This window comes from Porites lutea, chromosome 6 (genome assembly GCF_958299795.1).
Source record: "Porites lutea chromosome 6, jaPorLute2.1, whole genome shotgun sequence".
Lineage (NCBI taxonomy): Eukaryota > Metazoa > Cnidaria > Anthozoa > Scleractinia > Poritidae > Porites > Porites lutea.
Genome location: NC_133206.1, coordinates 9,263,056 through 9,281,041, shown reverse-complemented (window position 1 = coordinate 9,281,041; position 17,986 = coordinate 9,263,056). Strand labels below are relative to the sequence as shown.

Below are 17,986 nucleotides of genomic sequence, written 5' to 3'. Positions count from 1 at the left end.
AAATGTGACGGCTATATACATATCTTGTAAATAAATCCACTCTTAGTTTTATAAAGTAATTCACGGCATTACCGTACTGCAATAGAACCCCGCTCTACGGACACCCACTTAATACGGACAGTTTCGCTTGTCCCGACAAAAAGCTCATATATTTTCTCTAAAATTAACCCGCTTTATACGGACACCGGTTAATATGGACAACGGACACTTTCCTGTGTCCCGATCAAACTCTCATATATTGTCAACCCCGCTTTACGGACACTGGTTATCTGCACACTGACTATTTTCATTGACACAATTATTTGATAATTGTAGACATTGTATCCTGTTCAAATAATGGCAGATTTTTACGGGTGAATAAAATTTTATTTTTACAGTACTAAGAAAAACAGTAACAAAGTAGCGTGACATATTTGATTTTGAACAGTCTGTCTTTCTTCCGGTGTTTGACCGTTGTACTACGTATAGTCCTTTAATAAAGTTTTCTGCCTCCTGTTACACACGTTTCACTTCCTTGGCTTTTTGTTGCAGCCATTGCTCTTAACCTTCTTCCTCTTTGACGTTGTTTGCTTGCTGCGCGCTGTACCAGGATCATCCTCCGCTCGTTTTGCTGGGTTGTTCAGCTAACGTCTAGTAATTGTTCAAGTAAATCTACGTGTTTCCGAGGACATCAAAAATGTACACACAACTTCCATACCAAGACCTCCACCCCGATTGAGTGCCTCTCCAAATACTTCTGCCGATCCTTGGTTGGTAGACTTTGAAATAAAATGAGTGACTATACCAGTGCGGTTTTTGGTGTTCGCAAGGTGAAATGGAATGTGGCCTATAACTGTTACAGTTAAGAAATTAAACAACGTTGTCTCGTAAAACTGTCTGCTTTGGTCTTTATATCGATAAAACATGTGTTCCTGACGTTTTCTCTGAGAGTCCGCTTAATACAGACACCCGGAATAGTAATACGGACACTATGGCATGTCCCCTTGGTGTCCGTATTAACCTGGTTCCACTGTATACATTTTACATATTGTAAAAACAACCTGTCACCTCTAGGCAATTTTGAAAATTATAACAAACTGCCTTCATGAGCTTGCATTTAAATTTGTAAAAAATAACACGACCAACCAACCAGCTCTGAAACTTTAAACTCAAACACAGGCTACACGTAGTCACGAGTCTGAATTCATATCAAATCAAACAAGGTAGTAATTTAGGACATTAAATTTGCACTCTGTTATTAGGCAGTGTAAATAAATCTTCAGTAACAATGGATAATTAACAAAACATTCATTGGGTTCTGATTTAAGAAAAGGTCAAATGAAATGTAAGGCTTTCCTATTGTTCAAGACCATTAACAAAGTCTTCTCTAAATACACCTAATTCCAAAATGGCGGTCGCGCGGTATGATCTGGGGAGAGCCACGCGGAAACGAGGCATCGAGGGTCAAGTCAAACATAAAAATTATGGCGTCCTTCGCGTATGGTCCATCGTATTTATCAGAAGAAGACATTCCTGGCGGTTCTTTGAACGTCCGGGATCCGAATCGGTTGAAAAATAGCGAGCTTCAATTTTGGTTAAAGTGCCGTGGTGATTCTCGTAAAGGTTTAATCACCAAAGCACAACTTTGCAAGCGGTAAGTGATATTTGTTTTGCGTCGCAATTTGTCGTTGCTAAGGGACCTTAAAGGTAAGCGCCTAATTCGCTCTGTTCTTTCACGGCGTGAATGAGTATTTGAATGCCAAAACCGATCATCTTCTGGTCGACCCGGACGTGACAAGTGACAAGTTTGTAAATGATCTTTTAGCACAAAAGGAATTCACATCAGCTGCTGTGGAACATGGCTGAAAATATGAGCCAGTTGCTTTAAAAGAGTATGAAAAATACGTGCGAAAAATAGGAAAGCCTGTGAAAGTAGTCAAGAGTGGTCTCTTTGTTTCACCTAAGATCCCAATTTTAGGTTGCTCACCAGATGCAAAAGTGGTTGACCTAAGCTGCAAAGACAACTTCGGAATTGGAGAAGTGAAAAGTCCCTCCTCAAAGTTTAGTGTCTCCCCCCTTGATGCCTGTGAGGATCCTGGCTTCTTTTTGGAAAATAAGGATGGTACGCCCACATTAAAGAAAGGACATGTGTATTATGATTAAGTGCAAGGTCTTATTGGGATTAACAGGTGCACAGTGGTGTGACTTTATTGTTTATACAAGCAAAGTGTTAAGCGTTGAGAAGATCAAGTTTGATCAAGAACATTGGAATCGACTCTGTGACAGACTCTGTTGCTATTACTTTAAACATTTTCTTCCGGTGGCTGCAGTTTAATAATGTTCCACGTATTTTATTCTTTTAGTGTTGTTGGCAAATAGTGTAACTTAGTGATACTCTAAGCTGAGCCCTACATTTTTTAAAAGTCGGTCAACTTTAAGCGAGAATAGAGTAAACCATCGTTTCTTGCAGTTAAAAAAGGAGATCATAAAATATTGTTTTGGGATTTTGTAGTTATAAACCCAGGGCAGTCACTAAGCTTTCAAGTTTATATTAAGTAGGCTAGAGCTTCAAAAGGGAGCTCAGTTGTATAAACGACAGCCGGTTATAGACAGATTCACTTAGCTCGGTCCACTTGAGAAATTAGGAGGGTAAGTCCGTCAGTGCACATCCTATTTAATTTTTTTCTTTTGTTTCCTCTCAATGTAGCTGGGGTTCGTGCTCATAGTAACAAGGGGAAATCCCCAGCCTCTTGCCCTAGGTGACAGCCCTAGAAAGAAAAAAGTGGAAATAACAGCCTAAAAGAGTTTAAAATAATGTCAGATAATCTATTTTTTAGGGCTATTTTCCCTTTTTTCTTTCTTTTGACAGCCAGTCCTTTCTTGGCAATGTTGAGTATAGTGCAGAGAAAACATTATTTCAGGATTGGAAAAAATATAGTATTGCACTATTTACTGTTCATTGATTGATAAAAGAAACTGTTGTTGTTATTATTATTATTATTATTATTATTATTCCCAAGAAAATAACAGCAAAGAAAAGAATAACACCCTACTAAAATAGAAACAAGTAAATACTAGGTTAAACCGGGTAAGGTTTGACTTAAAAGTTTTAAGGTATAATATTACTGTTCCATTGAAAATAATTCATAAATTTCCAATCACCCTCTAACTATGAGAGCAAACAATATACAATAAGTTGGTTGATATGAGAAAAAAATCATTAGCTGTATCTATGTGCTTATGATGCAATTTTGAAAATTGCACAAAAAAGCACACACACACCACATTTGATTGACAACACTGAACAGAGTAAATGGTACTACACTGTCCCATATGTGGAAGTTCTTTATCTTATTGATTGCACGTTCCACATGAATTCGAAGGGAGGCAATTTGTTGTGTTTGCACAACTTCCTCTGGTGTAATTTGACCTTTGCTTCCAAGGAAAGGAGGGATGTTAAGGCAGACACCAAGGGGAAGAAGATCCTGCACAGTAAACCCTTTATCTGCCATTACGGAGTCTCCTCTTGCAAAAGGTAAATTTAGAAATCCTGAGAGCATAACAATTTCTCTATTTGAAATATGGCCTGTGTATAGTTGACTGATGAATGTTATGGCACCCCCAGGTGAGATGCCAACCAGAACCTTCAGAGTAGTGTGATTTTTGTATGAGCTAAAAAGCTCACTGTTAAAAAGAAGACTCTTGGGAATTTGGCAGCGGATTTCAGTACAGTCAATTATGACCCTGGTAGAAGGGTATTTCTCCTTAAAGTCAGCAGGCATGTGCTCTTCAACTTTTTCCTTATAGAGGGCCATATAAGAATGGTGCTGAACTTTAGAAACAAAAAATTAATCCAAGAAATTACAATTCGACTGACAGTTGCTTGAGAAATACCATACAAATGACTCAAATGCTCCTCTTTAAAGCCCTGTATTAGACGGCACAGAGTTAAAAAAAGTTCCTCCCTTGGGCTCAGTTGCCTTGGCCCTCCTTGTTTAGGGGCATCCCTATCACCTTCCTGATTCACATTTTTCATATCATCTGTGGATGAATGCCAATAGTTTATGTTCTCACCTCCTTTCCCAGGATTTAAGTACCGAAGAATACTTTCCAAAACGCTAGCATTGGGAAATCCGGTATAGAACGACAAATCTTTGTCTGACGTGATAAATCTGTCTATGCTAAATACCTTTGCTTGCAACGAATTGTTCTTAGCAGATAGCCGTTCTATTTCCATCGTGAGTTGTTTGATTTTTCCTTCTAGCTTAGCCTTTTCAGATTCCAAATTACGAAGCTTTTCTTCGTGGTCGTCCAGCAGCTCTTCAGCAGAAGAATTGTCGAAATTCTCAAGATCGGGAGACTCCTGATTTTCCCGGGGATCTACAGGAGTAATTGACACACACGTGGAATTGCTGCTGTCGCTTATCGTTGTCGTTTCGGAGGTTTTCTTCGGGCTTTTTTCCTTGATCGAACTTCTATGCTTTGGCGGTCTTCTTTTCGCCGGCGAACCTTTCGTCCAAGGAAATACGGATGGGACAGCAGATTTTAATGTTTTCTTGCGACCTGTAAGCAAACGGATGTAATCTGCTGGCTTAAAGTGGCGAGAGCAAACTCGCTAGTTTTCTGTCGCTTGAAAATTTACCCTATATCTCTTCGTATTGCAACAATCCATTGCCTGAACACACCTTCGTCGTCTGGAAACTTTATATGAAAAGAGATTTTCACGCCATTTTCCTCATACACTTTCTTAGTACAGTATGGAACAAGGCAATTTTGAGGCATGATCGCACACGATTACCATATGTAAACGCAGAATGATCCTGCCGCCGGCCCCCGATGCCTAGTTTCCACGCCGCTCTCCCCAGATCGATCCGAGCGACCGCCATTTTGGAACCTGATAACACTTGTACTTTAAAAGATTTTCTGACAGAAAGGAAAGCCGCTACTTGTGTTGTTTCACAGGTCCGTAGTCACTCATTAGCGGCACAGAAGGAAAAAATCTCTTTGAAAAACAATTAACTTTCAAGGGTTCTAATTGTTCCTCTGAAAATTGCACACTAACATTTTTTCCAAAGCACATTATTAAAACCACACGGTCTCTGCAGAATTATAATACAACATTTTCTCTTCCTTTTTTAGTGCAATATAAGATGGTTCCAGGCTATAAAATGACACGAGGGTCAGATAAAAACAACACAAAAGTATCTTCAAGTTCCAGGATGAATGATGAGAGGGATCTCAAGGGCTCAGAATTTTATCTTAAATCTTGGAATATGTTCCAGCTACATGTTTATGATTAAGCAGATTTTTCAGTATCTAATAAGCCAGCAGAAAATCGCAAAAACCTACACAAAAATGCAGTGGTGGGGTGACCAAAATGGTGATAGATTAGTGTTTGTTCACTAAAGCTCAGAGCCTAATGTATTTTTAATTGTTGCATAGTTCATTAACTTACCTCTTGAATCCTTACGACCTGAATTTATCGCTTAAAGTGAAAGCCATTGGAAAACCTTTCTCGAAATCATAACCAGCATTTCATGAACACTAGCACCATTCCGCAAATCGCAGCATATTTCAGCATGAAGTATATTCAATCAACCAAACTCGATGTATTTAAGTTAGCAATAGAAAAATTAGTCACACTTACCCCAATAACGGATCGACAGCAATTGCCCTTGGAAGACCCAAGTCTCTCCAAAAGAGAACTTTACGATTAGATCCATCTAAATTGGCGACCTCTATTCTATTTGTTTCCCATTCAGCATCTCTACAATCGGTCCAATACAGTTTTCCTGCAATCCAATCTACAGCGAGTCCTTGGGGTTTTCCCAAACCCACCGAAACAACATCCTCGATTATTCCTGTAGAGACGCGAATTCGCTTGATTTTTTCCAAGGTAACGTCGGTCCAAAATATAAATCCCTTTGTATAATGAAAGTCCACTGCGATGGCATTGTCCAAACCGTTAACAATGATAGTTTCATTTTGGTTCTTGCTAGTCGTCCAAACTGTTCTAATATCCGTTCGATTGACAAATAAAAGCCTTGGTGAATAAGCTGTGAGTCAGAAAAGAAAGAAACCTGTTAGCTTAAAAGAAGTATGAATTAACTGAAGATACCAAGTTCTGCATTGTTAATCGAATCGAAAGCAGAGGCAATCAATTTTGATTTTGCTTTTATGAACGCACGTCTAATAAAGTTATCTCCAAAATTTCACATATTCCAGACACAAAACTCAAAGGAAGAATACATCAGCAAAGTTTCTATAAACGGGCATCATTACCCTCTCCTAATTAATTGCAAATGTTCTCCGAGGATTTGCTAAATGCTCTGTAAATAAACAGATAACATAAGCCTACATCTTTTCCTAAAAGATGCACGTATGGAAAAAACGATTATTCGCAAATCACGTACTCTGACACCAGGTTAACCCATCGCTCCACTGTGTTTATGTAGAAAGCCTGGAATTAAGTATATCTCAGGTTTAAATATCTCGCAAATGGGATCAAACCAAAAGGTAAATTTGAAGTGTAAAATAGTGAACTCAACATTCAGAGCGTATTCATCGAAACTTTGCGTGGCCATTACGGGTATTCTGCGCACTCTTGTAACATACAACAACACACAACAATCTTTATTGTGCTCTTGATACAAAAGTGTAGAGTCATAAAAAGTAAATAATTGTGAAAAAAAAAGAGAGCACAGCCACTTAGAAATAGCAAAAGCTAATCGCGCTGAGTGGCTGGGCCATGCTGGAAAGTAACTAGATATCAAAGTTCTTATTAAAAAACAAAAACACACAAAGAAAAAATATTTAAGCTGTAATAAATAAACAAATACACAAACGAATAAACAAAGAAGCAAGACAAAGCAACGGCTGTGCACACAATTAGCTGCATATAAAGTACACCAATCAATATTTGGAGATGACAGATTCTTTTAAAACCTTTTTAAAGCGAAAACGATTCGCTGATTTTAGATCTTCTTTAATAGCATTCCAGAGTAAGCCCACTGAAACGGATATTAAATATTCCATAATTCGCCCTAGCTTTCGGTAAATAATAAGACTTCTTAGAGGCCAGTCTGGTTGCATATTGATATACTTTATTAATGCTTTTAAAGAAATTATTGAAAGCACGTGGAAGTCTATAATGCATAAAAAGAACACTGTCTAAATATATTAAATATTATATTAGCCCCAACTTGCGAAAGAGAGGACTAGAATGAGAGTTAAAATCAGAAAAGGTTATTATTCTAACTGCTTTTTTCTGTAAAGTGATAAGAGGCTGTAGAGAAGTTGGTTATGTATTTCCCCAGCTAATTAAGCTATAAGTCAAAAAAGGATAAATAAGTGTGTAGTATAACTGAACAAGGACTTGTTGGCTGACAAAGTACCTAATTTTAGAAAGTATTACCGATAGTAATTTATATATATATATATATATATATATATATATATATATATATATATATAATATAACTTCACAGAAGTTCAGGTTTCACGAGTAATCATCGTTTTATTGCTACAGAACTGTTTCGTATGGTGCAAGGACCACACTCATCAGGCTATTTTGACGACTGAATTGTTGGAATTGGAAGGCAGAAAGTTCCTCCGCATCGTCGATAAATGCTTCCAGAAAAAACATCCACTCTACAAGATCTTCAACAGACACACTCTCAAGCTAAGCTACTCATGTATGCCAAATATGAAATCCATCATATCGTCACACAACAAACACGTTCTTTCCAATGCAAATGCCCCAACACCGCAACCCGACACCTGCAATTGTAGGAAAAAGTCTGATTGCCCATTAGAAGGAAAATGCCTTCAAACTAACGTCATCTATCAAGCCACGGTTCCTACTGAGACAGCTACTGAAACCTACGTTGGACTAGCCACAAACTTTAAGGAACGTTACAGGAACCACAAAACATCCTTTCGACACTCGAAAAGAAGAAACGAAACAAACTCTCAAAATATGTTTGGAACTTACAAAACGAAAACAAACCGTTTCAGATTAAATGGAAAATTCTTAAGAAATGTAAACCCTACAGCAAAATTAACAAAAAATGTAGTCTTTGCCTGTATGAAAAGTTCATAATCATCTGTAAAAAAGAACTGTGTAGCCTCAACAGAAGAAACGAATTAGCAAGTTCATGCCCCCACAGAAATCGATATGTACTTGGAAACTTTAGAGTAACGTAGCTTAAAGGCCGCTTATATCACATTTTTTATAACGACAGATAATTCCCCTTATATAATGTTTTTGTTACCTAGCAACCCTCTCAACAGTTTCATATAACCTGAATGTAACGCATCTACCATAGCAACCATTTAAATTTTCGCATTTAACTGCCAGCCTTCCAATTCCAACAATTCAGTCGTCAAAATTGCCTAATGAGTGTGGTCCTTGCACCATACGAAACAGTTCTGTAGCAATAAAACGATGATAACTCGTGAAACCTGAACTTCTGTGAAGTTATAGCTGATGCTCCTCAATCAATTGAGTCGAGCGCTCTACGAAATACGTTCTACTCAGAAAACGACTTTATATATATATATATATCTTCCTTTGCTCTTTTATTTTCATTTGTTTTGTTTTTTTTTTCTTTTTGTCATCTTGCTTTTTTTAGCCTAGAACTATGATTAGTACGACTATCTAATATACTTATTTTAAGATTTACTCTAGCTCTGCCATTGATTTTCCCATGTGTAATTATGATAATATTTTTTTCTAATTATCTAACTGAGGGAGCCCATTCCTTATAAGCCCGGTGGCTTCTCTTGGGCTTCCTCGCCATGAGAGTTTAAGTAATTAGATTTTATTTGATTTGTATAATTTTTGGCAAACAAAACAATAAACAATAAACAATAAACAATAATTCCAATACAGCGCTTAATATGCAAAATGTGGAACTTCCAACTAAGGTGTGAGTTAATATGTAATCCTAAATATTTAATAAATTTGTCTTGTTTAATCTCCCTTTTGGCAACTAATAATTTGACTACGTGACTTGTTGAAGTTTGTCTTGTCGACATTTAATAAGAGCAGGTTTGCCATAATCCAACTAGAGACAAATTTCAGATTATTGTCAAGAACAACCTCTAGTTCAGTCAGACTAAGATTGGAATAAAATAAATTAGTAGCTGTCTTCTCGCGCGTCTCCACCCGACTTAGCAACTTCTTGAACTCGTCGCCATTAAAGTTCAGCGAGTTTTCGATAGGTTCAATTTTCAGTAATAAGATCTTCTCTAACTCCTCACGTGTAACGTACACAGCCCTAATTTAACGAAAACAACGAAAAAATGAAAAAACCGCGACGAAAAGAGGCAAAAATTAAAAGATTTCGACGCTAAATCAAAAACCCGTCGATCTTACCATCTTGCTCGCGGAAAGCTGACCACAATAAATACACCTTTTGCTGTTCATTACGAGAAAATACGATTCATTTGCGTGAAATGGCGACCAACAGCGCGAAGTTACGTTCATCAGCGCGAAAAGGCGAACATTTGCGCATAAATCAGATTCAATAACGATTTTTGCATTTTAATCAACATTCAATAACATTTTTGGGCATTCATTTGCGTCATTGGGCATACAAAAGAGAAAAATATACATATACATACAAAAATATTGGTCGCCGTTTCACACAGATGATTGCGTATTTTCTCGTAATGAACAGCAAAAGGTGTACAATACAATAATCTTTATTTAACGTGGTCAATATTCTCAGCTAATTAGCTACTTTACAGACATGCCACGGAAAATAAATAAATATAATTGCTGACGGGCATCAGCCGGCAGCAGACCATATTCTTGAGCGATTTGAGATTTTTCGTTCAATGGTTGCATGGTTCGATGGTTCAATCAATCTGTGACTGCAACGCTGTGCAGTGAGCGGTTTGCTTAAGCAAGTGCTTAGCTGCCGCGCCTGTTTTTCTCTTGGGAGCAACCCCCCATTTTGTTTTGCTCTCATGTAAGATCTGTGCAGAAATCGTAGTTTATCGGATGTTTGCTTTCTTTTTAAACGTCCTAAACGGTAAGAACAGTTCAAGAAGTATTGTGCGGAACCTTTTTTTAGGTTTATTTTTTTTAATCTAGGTTTCAAGATTAGTTACAACGAGTATTCTTTTGTCACACAGATTGTTATCTCGGGAATCAGGATTGTAAGTTACATAAGTGAACGGCATGTGCTTTACATCTACCTGACCTGTGAATATACAAGTTTTGGCCTTTACGTTATTTGTTCGCAACTCATCTCATCCTGTGTACGATGATTGTTCGATGAAGAAATAGCCTATTAGCTCTGCTGTTGTTTTAGAATTTCGTGTATTATTAAAATGAATTACAAAATGGTATTGAAACCTCAGCGAGTTATATGAATGTAAGCATATTTGTCATCGTGATCGGTTCATTTTTTATATTACACTCTGAGTGTTTCATAATGCCAGCAAGTCTAATTTATTAACTTTAATAAAAAAGAATTCATATGTTCAACTGTTCTACAAACTGTCTTTGTTCTATTCGCATCGCAACTAACGGTAGCACTTCCCTTCTCAATGAAAACTTCTAGTAATAATAATAATAATAATAATAATAATAATAATAATAGAAAAAGAAGATTTCTCATTAAAAACCTATGTAAAAACATATTCACAGTTAAAATTAAATTATTAAAACTAAAAGTAGATCACAAGATTATTTCATTATGTTATAAAAGCTATAAGCAAAGTGTATTTACATCTATTTACACGATTAAAATGTAAAATTTGAGAAATCCAACTTTGACATCAACTTCTTAAATGTTCCGATTTTATTAGCGGCACGAAACTGATCCGGAGGAGCGTTCCAAATCTTAGCTGCAGTATAACGCCACTATTTAAGTCCATAGAAGGATAAACTTTAAGCAGCTCGAGGATGTGTTTTCTTCAAAGATTATAATTAGTTTATCGTTCATGCAATAGCTCTTCTATTCCTTTTGGAGACTTTATACCCATGGACAGCTTTGTAAACACCGGTGGCCATTTGAACAATTATTTGATTAAGTGGGGACATCAGGTTTAGTTATTTAAGCAACGTCTCGTACGTGGTTGACTTGTTACGGGTCATTGTTTTTTTTTAAGGTTTGCCGGAACCTCTTTTGCCGCAGTGATGCCACGGCTCTGAACAGTAATTAAAATGCGGTGCATTGAAAGCACGATATGTATCTGTCCTCAATTCAAAAGGCAATATTTTCTTCAGATGATTGAGAACAGCAACCTGTTGACTAACTTTGCGACAGATTTTACGAATCTGGCCCTCAAATTTAGGCTTACTATCGGGAGTGACGCCAAGGAGTTCCAGTTCGTCTTGAACAGGGATAACGGCTCCTTCACAGGCCAACACAGGATTTCTCTCGACCCCTCCAAAAGTAATTGCTTTATATTTTGAATGATTTCTCTTGTTTGATTGAATTCATACCACTCATCAACCTTTTCAGCTCATGGATGACGTAGTCGTGCCATTGGCTTTTGGAAGCACTTGAATGGCACTCGATCACTCACTCACTCACTCACTCACTCACTCACTCACTCACTCGATTCTCATTAATTTATTCATTTAAGCCAGATTAAACACTTAACTCTTACCTCCCTTACTTAGTATTACTTTTGTTCCAAGTGCCTTTTGTGCATATGTTTGGCGTATTCTAGAGGGTACTGGTAAAGCGTAGATTTTTCCCGACACATTATAGAGATGGGGTTTGTATAATGGAGATATTCTAAAGAAAACTGACAATATCATCTGCAAGAAATGGACTAGGAATTGTTAAAAGGACATTGAAATAATTGAGCGTGGATCATTGCTGTACATTTGGACGAATTGTGCACATTTGTTCCCGATATAACTTGATCAGGAGAAGATGCGATCGACAGGAGTGTGAACGACGACCGCGATGGGATTTCGTTCAGCGAAAAGCGAATAAGTCAAAGAGCCTATATAGCAAAAAAAAAAAAAAAAAAACGGTCGTAGAATTGTTAAAGCGACATTGAGGAGTATCTACTGCGGTTTATTCAATTATTTGGAGGAATCCATTCGACGATTTGTCTTCGTATGCAAACAGGGAATGAAATAATGTTGTGTCAACTAGAAGCACAGGTTTTAGAACCAACAAGCGTTACGCTATTTTGCTTGAACTCTTAGGTGATCTTTGCCCAGTATGCTTTTGTTTGTCGATGATTCCATTCATTTGTGCTATGTAATTTGTACAGAAAATGCTGCGCTGGTATAAACAAGTTTCTAGAATATTCAGGTAGAGAAAGGAAATCAGATACTTTGACTGCCTTTAAATTACTTAGCTAGGTCAGAGCACGAACAGCTTCGAGCTTAGTCCGTTTGATTACAGTAATTTTTAGCTAGTATTTAGCAAAAGCGCGTTCTGAAGCAGTTTAATTTAACCATAAACGCCTGAATTCTGTGATTATTAGTTCGTACTACAAAAACAAACCGTCACGTACTCTTTGTGAACAGCATATGGAAACATTTATTTAAAAGCATCGCACTTATAAGAAACCTTCGAGGTCCATTAAAATGTTGTTTAAAACCACGGTTTAAATAAAACTCGGGCTTATGTAAAATTTAGCTATTTTACAAGAAAGTGCACTATCGTTCGGAAAGTGTTTGACAGTCACATCAAAAAACATTTGCTAGCAAATTTTTGCTAACAACATCGATCCTGGACATACTCCTCATTATTTAACAACTAAAAAGCGTTAATACTTGCTTAAAGTGATCTTTTCGTTATAAGTAGAAATACGTTAGAAATGCTGGGCTGATAATAAGTTTCTAGAATATTCATGTGCACATGCAATCGAATACTTCGAGTCACGCTGTATTTTGCCAAGTCCGTACACAATGAAGCGTCCAAAAACATTTATATGTTTTTCTTTGATTATTGAACTGCCTTTTCTACACTAATTCAATTCATCTATGAGCTCGCTCCTAGTAGCCTTTGATTCAGATCGGCATTAATGGCATGTTCAACCTGGTCAATATTTTCCGCAGACTTAAACAGTTGAGTGTTATCGGCATACGTGAATAATGTGCATTCATCTATAGCATAAGACAGGTCATTCATGAAAATACTAAAAAGAATGAGACCCAAAGTTGATCTCTGGAAGACACCCTTCATTATAGTTCTCATAGAAGAGTATTGTCCACTCAACCTGACACGTTGTTGTCTTTCACTTATTAAAAAATTTCGCCCCATGTAAGGGATTTCGGATTCCGGAATCCAGGAATTTTTTGCTTGTGGGATCCGGAATCCTGGGCTTTGGAATCCGGAATCCAGCACTAAGAATTCGGAATCTTATTAAAGATTGGAATCCGGAATCCAACTTACTAAAGATCAACTCCAGATTAAATTGAGTTACTCGCGCGAAAGAAAAACCATCTATGGAAAGCCTCCCCAGGGTATAGACCTGAACGTGACCACATAATATCGGCATATTTGGCGTCAAAACAATAGTTCACGAGGTCATGGTCACATGATGAAAATTCTATAACGGACAGGGAACCCTTACTTAGGAGCGGCTGGCAGGATCACAAAATTTGGGGGTTTTCAAGGGAACACAGCGCAACCTTTTAAAGGTATAAATTGAATTGTTATGAATAACTTCGACCTCTGGCTATGTTTGATTCTCTGTTGTTCACTCGCTTCGCTGAACTTTAAAAAATCAAGCGATTTTAGTGCCTAATTTGGTCCTAGTAGTTTCGCTGAGAACAGTTTCATGGTTTCGATAATCTTTATTTGAGAAATAAGCCAGGAACTGTCAGAACCGTACCAATCAGCAGTCACTAAAGTAATCACGTGCAAGGACGCGGTGAGTGCCTTTTTTTCATTCATCCCCGGCATTCGAGTGAAATCTCACTACTTCGATCAGACCAGTTTGAAGTTTGTTGTTTGTTGGATTTTTCTTTTCTCCTTTTTTTTTAAAAAAAACGTTATGGGAAACTGAGCACAAGCAAAAACAAAAAGCTGAGAGAGAAAGGTACCTGTAATACCGTGTTGTGAAATTTTATACCAAGTTTTAGCTGACTGCGATAGATCTGAACGTGCCAAAGGCAAAGCTGCATGATTTTTCGTTTGTGTCGATCTGTGGATTGTACTGAACGTGGCGGCAAGCAAGTCACAATCATGAACAAAAGAAAAATTAATTTTTTAGTTTTAATCCCGCTGATTGATTTTTATTTCTCAATCATTGTCGCGATCCCGAGTACGACGTAGTGGGTCGTTCGAGAAACGCCGTTGCAACCTCAATGCCACAATTGTAAAATTAACTTGATTCTTTATTCATTGCATTGACTCTTATGGCACGTGGTGGAAAAACTACAACAAGATCGAAGATTACAATAAAAATGCGGCTAGAATTCGAAAACTAACGAATAAAACGAATAAACATTTAAAATCACAATCACTTACGCTGTCCAACTCCTAGCGATGCGTAAAAGAAACGGCAAAATCAAAAGAAAAGGTTACTCCAACAGATGAAAGGATCAATCTCTTAACTCCGCGTGCCTAATTTAACCTATCCTATTACATTACTTAAACAGTCAGTGAATCAATTGCAACAATGATTAACTCAAACGGAAACGAGCGTGACTCGCGTAACACTCCTCGCCCAAGGATCTGCATGGATCCTTGCTCTATGTTAGTTCCTCTCAGCGGACAGGATTGTTATCGGAGGGAACCAGAAGTATCAGCGTACAGATTGGTAGTTCGTAGGTGTTTCTCTGTCCATCTCTGCAGATCAACACGGTTGCCTTTCGAACCCTTTCGTCCTCACTTCTGCTCGCATGAACTACTCTGCCCAATGGCCAATTGTTCCTGTGGGCTGCTCGTCTTTCATCATCACGATGTCGCCGACCGCTAGATTGGGTGCTCCCTGTTCCACTTCGTCTTCAGTTGTAAGTTCTGGATGTATTCTCGTCTCCACCTGGTCCAAAACTGGTCCGCCAGGTATTGTACCTTTCTCCATCTCCGGCGAGCATAGACGTCCTGTGACACGAACTTGCCTGGGAGAGGACCAAGTGGTCGTGTCTTCTGAGTCAGCAACATCGATGGTGTTAGCGGGAGAGGTTCGTCTGTGTCGGTCGGTATGGCTGTTGTGGGACGGGAGTTAACTATGGCGGTCACCTCGGACATCAGGGTAACGAGTAGCTCGTGGGTCAGTTTCTGTGCTCTTGTCTCTAACAGCATGGCGTCCAGGGTGCGCCGAATTGTGCCTTTTTGACGTTCCCAGACTCCGCTGAAATGGGACGCGTGCGGTGGATTGAATTGCCATTCGCAGCCTTGTTCGGTTAGATACTTCTCCACTGCCTGCTTATCCATTTCGGCTAAGGATTCATCTAACTCCGTCTTTGCTCCTACGAAATTGCTGCCTTGGTCGCATCTCAGCCTTAGTGCCGGTTCTCGTATGGAAAAGAACCGTCTTAGGGCACATATGAATGAACTGGCGTCCATCGTCTCCAGGAGCTCGATGTGGATCGCTATGCTGACCAAAATTGTAAAAACTATGCCCCAGCGTTTGTTAAGTGCTACTCCTCCTCTAGTCCTTCTTGTCTATACTGTCCAAGGTCCAAACACATCGAACCCTACGTTGGTAAAAGGCGGCCCAATCTCTGCTCTTTCTGGAGGTAAGTCTGCCATCTTTTACTCCAGCATAGGACGTCGTAGCCTTCTGCACGTGAAGCATGAGCCGACCAGGCTAGCTACAGCTCCGTGACCGCCTACGAGCTAGTACTCGGCGTTTCGCAGGGCTCCATGGGTAATCTGACGTCCCTGGTGATGTACTTGCTCGTGGTAGTAGCGCAATATTAGCATTGACACGTGGTGCCCTTTAGGTAACAGCACTGGGTGCTTTTCGTTGAAACTCAAGTTGGTCTGACGAAGGCGGCCGCCTACTCTCAGTATACCTGCATCGTCGACGTAGGGGTCTAACTGGTACAGAGTCGATTTCTTCAGGGACTTCTTTCTCGCTTTGGCTTCGTTACGGCTGCTATCATTTTCAGACGAACTTTGAGCAATAACTTCAAACTCTTCCTTGAAGGCTTCTCTCTGGACTGCCTTGATGATAACCTTCGCAGCTCGATCGATCACATCAGGGGATTGGTGTTGGTAATGAACACTCTGAGATGGCTTGTCACTGGTGTTTCTTTCTTTCAGCGATTTCACCTTGGCTATCAGGATAGCAATAGCGCGCCTTAAGGAGGGCCAGGAAGAGTACCTCTTGAATCTCTCCGTTCCTGATTGTTGAGAACATCCCCAGTGTTTTAGAAACTTTCTTCTTCCTATAGTAAATATGCAAATTAAACGAAAGATGGTTGCCCAAAACTACGCCTAGGTACTTAAAGGCATCACAGTGTTTCACAGATTGTCCTCCCAAAGTTATATGAGCCCCATCGATGTCTTGGCGACAGTCTTTGGTGGGTGCCAAAAATCAAGAACTCAGTCTTCTTTAAATTCACTTTATTTGTAGACAGCCACTCAGCAGATTAATCAGTTTCAAATTTAACTGTAACTCAATTTGCGATATAAGTGGAGCTGAGAAAAAGTAACTCTGTCATCAGCATACATTATAACTTTACAGACATCAACATAGGAAGGTAGATCATTAATAAAACCGGACCAAGGATACTCCCTTGAGGGACTCCACTTAGGACGGCAAAGGGACTCGACAACTCGTTATCCAGGAAGACAGCTTGAAATCTGTCGGATAGATAGCTTGTAAACCAATTAATAGAATTTTCTCCAAAGCCAAATCTTTTCAATTTGGATAAGAGTTTACTGTGCGGCACAGGATCAAAGGCCTTCCTTAGTTCAATAAAGAAAACATCTGTTAGCTTTCCCGACTCTGCAATATAGATCACAGCACCCTCCGTTGAATGGTGTTGTCTAACCCTGCCTGAAATTGACTCAAAAGGTCAAACCTCTGTAGGTACCGTTGTAATTGAACGTTGACAGCTTTCTCCGTAATTTTCGACATAACCGGCAATATGGAGATTGGTCTGTAGTTCTGTAGTTGTCCATACTTTCATGTCCACCAGACTTATATAAATAAATCCTCAATTTTTGACGTGTTAAACAAGGAATTTGACAGAGCCGTGAAGTTTGTTTCTATCAAAACGTGGTTATGAGCACATCTTAAGTATGAATAAACTATTTTTTGTGTTCTTTTTTACCTTTTTAACATCAAATTCAACGCGACAACTGGGGCCAGATCTCGCCTTTGGCTTTGTCAGCAAGAGATCTGGGTACGAGATTAGGGATTTCACTAACCTTTAGGGCGAGGGGGGAGAGGGTGGTACTGAGTATTTATGCTTATCCCGTCCTACGAGAAGTGTATTTTATTGCATTTAGCTAAAATTCTTGTCTTATGAGTCACATGAGAAAGTACAATGCGCGTGTTCTACAGCTTACGATGCCACTATAAAAAAAAATTTTGCACAAGAGCGGTAACCGAATTTAGTTTTTTGCGCTATGACAATGATTCCAAGAAAAAGTAGAAAAAGAACGAAAAACAATGTCCAAATACATGTTAACAAGCCAAGCTTTACTTCATGATACTTTGGAGGTGATTAGCGATTGGCGGCTTTTAACGTTCTGTTCAATTCTGTTACTTCGAAATACTGCGAGTTAATGTTCCAAAAGAATTTGCAAACGTGTTTCGACGTAGTCTGTTCCAGGCGTGCGGATAGGACAAGGAAAACTACGAATGTAATGACATACAAACAAAATGAACCTTCTATTATATTATTGGTAGATAGCAAAAGACTTGATTAACCTGCGCTGGTTTATAATATGGAATAGATAAGAAAAATTGATTTGGAGTTACACACGAACTTTGTCAGGCCGTTTTCTTGCAAATTGCAGCTCGATTTTCCCTGGCAATGACTGTACCTTTTCCCAATACTTAATCATGCAGCAATGAAATGAATAAACGTTAATATTTAGGAATGATTTGCAGGAGT

General features: G+C 38.7%; 2 protein-coding genes and 1 pseudogene across 2 annotated transcripts in view; 1 reads left to right on the top strand and 2 right to left on the bottom strand.

The window, feature by feature from the left end:
* The window catches only part of LOC140941648 (uncharacterized), a 563,750-nt gene that overhangs the window by 81,685 nt on the left and 464,079 nt on the right, over positions 1-17,986 (bottom strand). The window lies entirely within an intron of this gene.
* The window catches only part of LOC140940625 (low-density lipoprotein receptor-related protein 6-like), a 50,268-nt gene that overhangs the window by 23,301 nt on the left and 8,981 nt on the right, over positions 1-17,986 (bottom strand). The window contains exon 2 of the mRNA XM_073389615.1: positions 5,627-6,035. Coding sequence (XP_073245716.1) covers positions 5,627-6,035 — 409 coding nt within the window. The remainder of the gene's footprint in view (positions 1-5,626; positions 6,036-17,986) is intronic.
* Positions 1,464-2,314, top strand: LOC140940627 (uncharacterized; annotated as a pseudogene).